At 54.0% G+C, this 8,094-nt stretch overlaps 1 protein-coding gene across 1 annotated transcript; it reads right to left on the bottom strand.

The window, feature by feature from the left end:
* Positions 1-4,939: 4,939 nt before the first annotated feature.
* On the bottom strand, positions 4,940-5,998 carry RHOV (ras homolog family member V; the record flags this gene model as incomplete). The annotated part of the gene is made up of 3 exons (XM_080706725.1): positions 4,940-5,383; positions 5,564-5,622; positions 5,791-5,998. 3 exons carry the CDS (start codon positions 5,996-5,998, stop codon positions 4,940-4,942), a joined length of 711 nt encoding a protein of 236 aa, XP_080562851.1.
* Between the last annotated feature and the right edge of the window lie 2,096 nt (positions 5,999-8,094).

Raw genomic sequence — 8,094 nt, forward strand, 5'->3', positions numbered from 1 at the left:
AAGAAACTGTAGGGAGGGCAGAGAGGCCTCATCGGTGATGAGTTGGGGATGGCTGGTGTCAGAGACCCACCTTAATGTGGTTTCCGCCCCGAGGAGCGTGTGCCAGGCCAGGCCAACAGCTGCCCAGAGAGCAGGGGCTTGGAACCCCATGAGCGGCTGTCCTGGCGTAGCTCAGCAGCTCCACCTGTGGGGACAGAGGACCAGAGGAGGTGAGATGCTGGCGCTCTGGGGAACGGGGGGGGGGGGGGGGGGGGCACAAACTAAACGTGGGGATTATGTGAGGTTTCACTTGGGTAGGCTTTTTTTTTTTTTTTTTTTTGCGGTTCTGGGGATGAAACCAGAGGCATTTGACTACCGAGCTACACACCCTGCCCAATTTTTTATTCTTTATTTTGAAACAGGGTCTCACTGAGTTGCGGAAGACCTCGCTAAGTAGCTGAGACTGTCACCGCAATCCTCCGGTCTCAGCCTCCCAAATGCTGGGATTACAAGCATGCGCCACCACGCCCGGCTTCACTTGGCTAGGATTTCTGTCCCTCAGCTACGGTGTTGCGCGCACACACACACACACACACACCTGCAGCCTCCTGCAGAGGGAGCTGGGCCCAGTGGACTGGATGGGTGTGCATGCTCACCTGGCCCAGCAGTTGCAGAGCAGCTGTTCCAGGTGTGCATTTTTTTTTTTTTTTTGTGGTACTGGGATTGGAACCCAGAGGCTTTCTACCTCCAGGCTATACTCCCAGACCTATTTTATATTTTATTTGGAAACAGGGTCTCACTAAGTTGCTGAGAGCCTCACTAAGTAGCTGAGGCTGGTTTCGAACCTGCGTGATCCTCCTGTCTCAGCCTCCAAAGCACGGGGATTACAAGCGTGCGCCACCACGCCCGGCTATTAAAATAGCTTTCTACAGGAATAACACTTGTCCATATGCCCAACTCTACGGTTCAGAAGGTGCTCTTATATCCACTCAAGTAATAATATATCATTTGAGATATTGCTTTTTCTGGACCTCAAGTTTCCCTAAAATAAAGTAAGTTTCCCAGGCATGGTGGCACACGCTTATGATCCCAGCACTTGGGAGGCTGAGACTAGAGGATCGCGGTTCATGGACAGCCTCAGCTTCTTAGTGAGGCTCTCTGCAACTCAGTGAGACCCTGTTTCAAAATAAAGAATAAAAAAAATAGGGCAGGAGGTGTAGTTCAGAGGTCAAATGCCCCTGAGTTCCATCCCCAAACCTGCAGAAATAAATAAAAATAAATAAAAAATAAAATAAATAAAATAGGTCTGGGAGTATAGCCCAAAGGTAGAAAGCCTCTGGGTTCCACCCCCAGTAACACACACACACACACACACACACACACACACACACACACACACACACTAAATAAAGTAAGATTTTTTTTTTGAACTAAGGGTGGAAGCCAGGGGCTTTCTACCTCTGGGCTATACTCCCAGACCTATTTTATACTTTATTTGGAAACAGGGTCTCACTAAGTTGCTGAGAGCCTCACTGCGCCACCACGCCAGGCATAAAGTAAGTTTTGTTTTCTTTCCCCCAAGATACCTTTAAGTTGCTGCCAGCGCAGAGAAATGTAGCTCAGTGGTAGAGAACTTACCCTGCATGTGTGGAGCCCCAGATTCAATCCCCAGCACCTTCAAAATAAAGCCAGGCTGTTGGGCATGGTGGCGCACGCTTATAATCCCCGTGCTTGGGAGGTGGAGACAGGAGGATCGCGCAGGTTCAAAGCCAGCCTTGCTGGCTTAAGAGACCCTGTTTCCAAATAAAAATATAAAATAGGTCTGGGAGTATAGCCCGGAGGTAGGAGGGTTCCATCTCCAGTACCACCCCCCCCCAAAAAAATATATATATATATATAGCCGGGCGTAGTGGCTTGTAATCCCAGCACTTGGGAGGCTGAGACAGGAGGATCGCATGGGTTCGAAGCCAGCCTCAGCTACTTAGTGAGGCTCTCAGCAGTTTAGTGAGACCCTGTTTCCAAATAAAAAAGTATAAAAATAGGTCTGGGAGCATAGCCCGGAGCTAGAAGGGCTTCCAGGAACCCAGTACCACCAAAATAAATAAATAAATAAATAAATAAATAAATAAATAAATAAATAAATTCCTTCCAGCTCCAATTCCAGAAAATAAGTTCAGGATCCCTGCTCCTCCTCTCCAAGTCCTCTCCTAATGAGCCCTCACTCACACAGAATTTCTTGGACCAAACTTCTATTTAAAGCGTTCTCTCAAGCCAGGTGTGGTGGCACACAGCTGTAATCCCAGTACTTGGGAGGCTGAGAAAGGAGAGTGCAGGTTTAAGAAATGCCTCAACAATGTAGCGAGATCCTATTTCAAAATAAAAAATAAAAAAGGGCTGAGGATGCAGCTCAGAAGTAAAATGCCCCTGAGTTCAAGCCCCAGTACCACAGGGTGGGGGGAATGTTCTCTCTAGCTGGGCATGGTAGTAAACATTTATAATACCAGTAATAGGGAGGCTGAGACAGGAGGTTAGAGGCCAGCCTCAGCAATTTAGCAAGGCCTTCAGCAATGCAATGAGACCCTGTTTCAAAATAAAAGATCAAATAGGGCTGAGAGTATAGCTTAAAGGTTGAATATGGAGCCGGGCGTGGTGGCGCATACTTGTAATCCCAGCACTTGGGAGGCTGAGACAGGAGGATCGTAGTTCACAGACAGCCTCAGCTACTACTTAGTGAGGCCCTTTGCAACTCAGTGAGACCCTGTTTTAAAATAAAGAATAAAAAATAGGGCTGGGGTGTAGCTCGGAGGTGAAACGGCCCTGGGTTCCATCCCCAGTACCACACACACACACACACACACACACACACACAAAGGTAGAATATGACACTGGGTTGAATCCCCAGTAAAAATAAAAACAAAAGAAGCTGAGCTACAGTAGTTCATGCCTGTAATCCCAGTACTTGAGAGCCTGAAACAGCAGCATCGCAGGTTCGAGGATAGCCTTGGCAATGTAGTAAGACGCTCAGTAACCTAGTGAGACTGTTTCAAAAAGAAAAAAGAAAAAAGAACTGGGCATGGTGACGCACACCTATAATCCCAGTACTTGGGAGGATGAGACTGGGCGATCACAGGTTCGAAGGCAGCCTCAGCAAGTAGTGAGACTTTCATCAACCTAGTGAGACCCTTTTTCAAAATAAAAATCAAAATTGGCCGGGCGTGGTGGCGCACGCTTGTAATCCCCGCGTTTGGGAGGCAGAGACAGGAGGATCGCGCAGGTTCGAAGCCAGCCGCGCGCGCTGGCTTAGGAGACCCTGTTTCCAAATAAAAATGTAAAAATAGGTCTGGGAGTGTAGCCTAGAGGTAGAAGGGCTTCCAGGAACCCCAGTACTACAAAAAAAAAAAAAAAAATCAAAATTGGGCTGGGGGGATAGCTTGGAGGTAAAATGCCCCTAGGTTCAACCCCCAGTACCAATAAATGAAAAATAAATAAAAGTGAATAAAACTAAAAAACTGGAGTATACTTGGAGGTAGAAGGCCCCAGGTTCAATCCTTAGTACCAAACACATACCTACACACTTATACACACACACACACACAAGATCAATTGCTCCCTGACCTTCACGAGGTCCTTCAGTGCCCAGGCTCAAGGCTGGTCCAAGCAAGCCAAGTCCAAGAATTTTGGCCACTGTATGGGGTTCTTGTCATATTCTGCCTGTGAATGGGGGTTCCTCCAACCCAAGCCCCTGGGCCCAGTGAACTGTCAGAAGGATCAGAGCAGAAAGGCGAGAGGGCTCTGGGGTTGCCCCAGAGCCCTAGTGTTGAGCGTCATGCTCTAAAAAGGAGGGGGAGAGAGGAGGGGCCCCACCCACCTGGTGAGGTCATGGGAAAGCAGGTCTGGCGCTGACACCTGGGGAAACCCGTTTCCAGGCTGCTTCCCACGCTGGCTCTCCTGGGAACCAGCGAAGCCAAGCCCCAAACAGGGAGCCCTACACCTCCCCCCCATCCAGTTCCCATCACACCGGCCCATCTGGCCCAGCCCCCACTGTCAACCTCGTCCCTTGGTCCCCAGGCCGTCTATCTGGGCTGTCGGGCCTTGAGGAGGGTTGCGAGGAGGAGGCAGCAGCTGGCTGCTCCAGGAACTGACAGAGACGGCAGCTTTCAGAAACAGAAGGTTTTATTTGCAGACTGCACTGCGCGACCTTCTAGGCTGTGACCTTAGGGAAAGGGATGACCCCAACCCCTTTCCGCCCGCAGGCTCTATTTACAGCTTCTCTCCCCTTCCTTCGCTGGGCCTGATCCGCACTTCCTGCCCACTGCTGGCCCAGCCAGTTTGGGCAGTGCCCAGGGAGCCTTGAGACCCAGTTCTTCCCAGGGACCAGCCCCGCCCTCCTTGGCCTTGGGGGTTGAGGGCGGCCCAGGTGTCAGGCTGCTCCTGGGCTGTCCAGCCCTGCTGCCTTCTGTCTTCCTCCTTCCAGGCCCAGCCCCTGATCTGCCTCCAGTCCCTCCATTCGGAGCCTCACTTTCTGCTTCCTCTCAACCCCTCTCTGGCCTTCATCTTACTCACTCCATCCCAAACGTCTCTCCAAATCAAGGCTCGCCACGCTGCAGCCCTCCGAGAGGCCTGGCTGTCTTTTGTCCAGGCTCTTCCTCACCCCGTGCAAGGGACCCCAATTCGGCCAGGCTGAACTGCATGCACGCCCATGATAAGACACTGGGAATTGGATCCCAGGCTGCTCAGAGAAGGCTGACACCTCATGAAAATCAAGGTGCCGGGTTTTCTCTGTGAAATCGAGCCTTCCCTACTCCAGGACCGAGGCTCACTCTGGCATTAGAGGCCCGCGTCCCCATTGTTCAGCAGGGGGCCGGGTCCCATGGGGTGGCCAGGCCCTGCCAAAGGCCCGGTGCCCCTGGTTCCAGAAGTCTCTGGCCTCCTGCCTACCACCGCTGCTGGCCACAGCTGCTCACACAAAGCAGAAGAACTTCTTCCAGCGGCAGCGGGAGAGGGTGCGCACCCCTTTGGCATTCAGTTTCTTCTCCAGCCGGGCTTTGTGCTCGATGGCACTCAGAATGGCCGAGTCAAACACCTCCTTCAGGTTCTTCTGTGTCAAGGCTGAGCACTCGAGGTAGCAGCAGGCCCGGATTTTCTCGGCCAGACCCTGGGCTTGGGGGTGGGGCACCGGGCCCTCGCGGCCCCCTTGGTCCAGCTGAATCAGTACATTGACGTCGTCCCTCAGGTCGGCCTGGGTGCCCACCAGCAGCACCGGCGCCTGCGGGTTGTGAGTGCGGATCTCGGGCAGCCATTTCTCCGTGATGTTCTGGAAGGAGCTGGGCTGCACCACGCTGAAGCAGGCCAGGAAGACATCAGTGTCCGGGTAGCAGAGGGAGCGAAGGCGGTCAAAGTCCTCCTGGGGTGGGAAGGCCCGGTCGTTAGCAGGGCTGTTCCCTGCCACTTGGGGCAGGAATCTGCTTCTGCCTGGCGGAGATTCCGAGAGCCCAGGGCATTCTCCATTCCTGCTCCGTCAGGGGTCCTCCCGACCCGCAGCCCACCGCCCCCAGCCCAGCCGAGGCTGCGCCCAGCTTCTCACCTGTCCCGCAGTGTCCCAGAGCTCGATGCGCACCGGGGCTCCATCCACCAGCACTTGCACTGCGAGGGCGGGGCGGGAAAGCCTGATTCAGGCCGAGCGGCGGGCCCCGCCAGACCTCACCAGCGCCACCTCGGGGCTGCGCCCGCTTCCCGGCGGGGTCTTCCGTGCCCTCGCCCCACCGCGCCGGCCCCACCCCAGCCACGCGGCCCCGGGGCCGTTGAACGTACCGGAGAAGGTGTCCAGCGCCGTGGGCCGGTAGCGCGCGGGGTACCCATTGCAGGTGTAGCTGACGATGAGGCTGCTCTTGCCTACCGCGCCGTCGCCCACCAGCACGCACTTGATGCCCAGCTCGGGGGGCGCGCTGCGCCGCCGCGGAGGAGGGGTCGGGGCCCGGAGCGGGGGCGGCTCGGCCTCGCCCAGCTCCCGCGGCGGCATGGCCTGCTCCCGGGGCAGCAGAGGGGCCAGCCCGGACCGAGATCCGCGGCGCTCGGGGAAGCGGGTGGCACCGGCGGCCTCTGACAGTGTGCGGAGGGCGGCCGGCGGCCCCGCGCCCGGCGCAGATATAGGGCCCCGCCCACCTCATCTGCATGTCCCCGGCGGCCGGCCCGCCCACCGAGGCTCCGCCCCCAGCAGGCTCCGCCCCCGCCGGCGCCAGCCCGCCAGGGGAGAGGCTCGCACGCAGCTCAGGTGCCGGGACAAAGACGATGCCCAGATCTACGCCTCTCGGTACAGACAGACGTCCGCGACTGTTAGGAGGAAGAGCAATCGCGAAACAGATAATGCAGCAATGTCCAAATTAAATGCTCAGATTAAGCCCTTTTCAGGCGTGTGTGTGTGTGTGTGTGTGTGTGTGTGTGTGTGTGTGTGTGTGCTACTGGGAATTGAGCCCAGAGGCATTCTATCTCCCAGCGACACGCCAGCCCAATTTTCCCCCCAGTACTGGGGATGGAACCCAGGGAGGGCCATTCTACCTCGGAGCTACACACTCAGCCCTATTTTTATTCTTTTTTTGTGTGTGTGGTACTGAGGATGGAACCCAGTACCTCCTACCTCCATGCTAAACCTCCAGACCTATTTCCTATTTTATTTGGAAACAGGGTCTTACTAAGTTGCTGAGAGCCTCACTAAGCTGCTGAGGCTGGCTTTGAACCTGCGATCCTCCTGTCTCAGCCTCCCAAGTACTGGGATTACAAGCATGTGCCACCATGCCCGGCTTTTTTTGTTATTCTTCTTTTTTTTTTTTTATGGTACTGGGGTTCCTGGAAGCCCTTCTACCTCCGGGCTACACTCCTAGACACCTATTTTGTATTTTTATTTGGAAACAGGGTCTCTTAAACCAGCGCACGCGCCTGGCTTCGAACCTGCGCGATCCTCCTGTCTCTGCCTCCCAAGCGCGGGGATCACAAGCGTGCGCCACCACGCCCGGCTCTATTTTTACATTTTTATTTGGAAACAGGGTCTCCTAAGCCTGCGCGCGCGGCTGGCTTGGAATTTGTGCGATCCTCCTGTCTCTGCCTCCCAAGCGCAGGGATTACAAGCGTGCGCCACCACGCCCAGCTATTATTCTTTATTTTGAAGCAGGGTCTCACTGAGTTGCAAAGAGCCTCACTAAGTAGCTAAGGCTGTCTTCCATCAGCGATCCTCCTGTCTCAGCCTCCCAAATGGTGGGATTACAAGCATGGGCCACCATTCCCGGCTCTTTTTTTTTTTTTTTTGAAACAGGGTCTCACTGAGTTGCAAAGGGCCTCACTAAGTAGCCGAGGCTGTCCGCAAACTGCGATCCTCCTGTCTCAGCCTCCGAGAGCAAAATATTTATTATATATACATACATACACAGGAGCTAAGATGTGCTTAGTGACAGCCTGCTTGCCAGCTTGTGTGAGGCCCTGAGTGGCTACAGACCATCAAGCATGAGCACAGCAGGCAGGAATGCCTTTCCTATTCCCTTTCACCCAAGCGCTTCCTCTAGACTCAGCCTGAAGGCAGCTCTGACACCTCCACTCCCCTCCGCTAATGGAACTCGCAGTGCAGAGGATTTTCAGGGATGCTTCTCCATCCTCAAAGTACCTAACATCGTCTTCATTATCACTGAGCGCACTTAATAGTAGTTATTTGCAGAGTCTGCTCTGGACCAGCCACTCTCTTTACCCTGGAAGGAGTACGCAGATTAAGACAGGGTCTCCTAGGTGGCCTTTAGAAGGTCGCAGAGAGCTGGACAGGAGCCTGATGCTAATTTAGTCTCTTTATCACAGCCACACCAAGTGACACCAGGCCCAGAACCCTTTCTCTGATCCCCAAGGCAGTCTTTTATCTCTGCCTATACAAAGATCATTGAAAACCTTCGCACTGGGAGTCAGACATGAGTTTGGGGAGGGGAGTATTGGGAGAGGGGGAGGTGGTGACTATTAAAGAGAAAATACAACTCTGTTTCTCAAAGAGGTGGTAAGACAGAAATCCAGAAACCCAAATCTCCATATCACTTGGAAAAAGTATCAGGATTTCTCACTGATACCCCCCTTCACTCATCGTTT

The sequence above is a fragment of the Muscardinus avellanarius genome (assembly GCF_963383645.1).
Source record: "Muscardinus avellanarius genome assembly, chromosome: 12".
NCBI lineage: Eukaryota > Metazoa > Chordata > Mammalia > Rodentia > Gliridae > Muscardinus > Muscardinus avellanarius.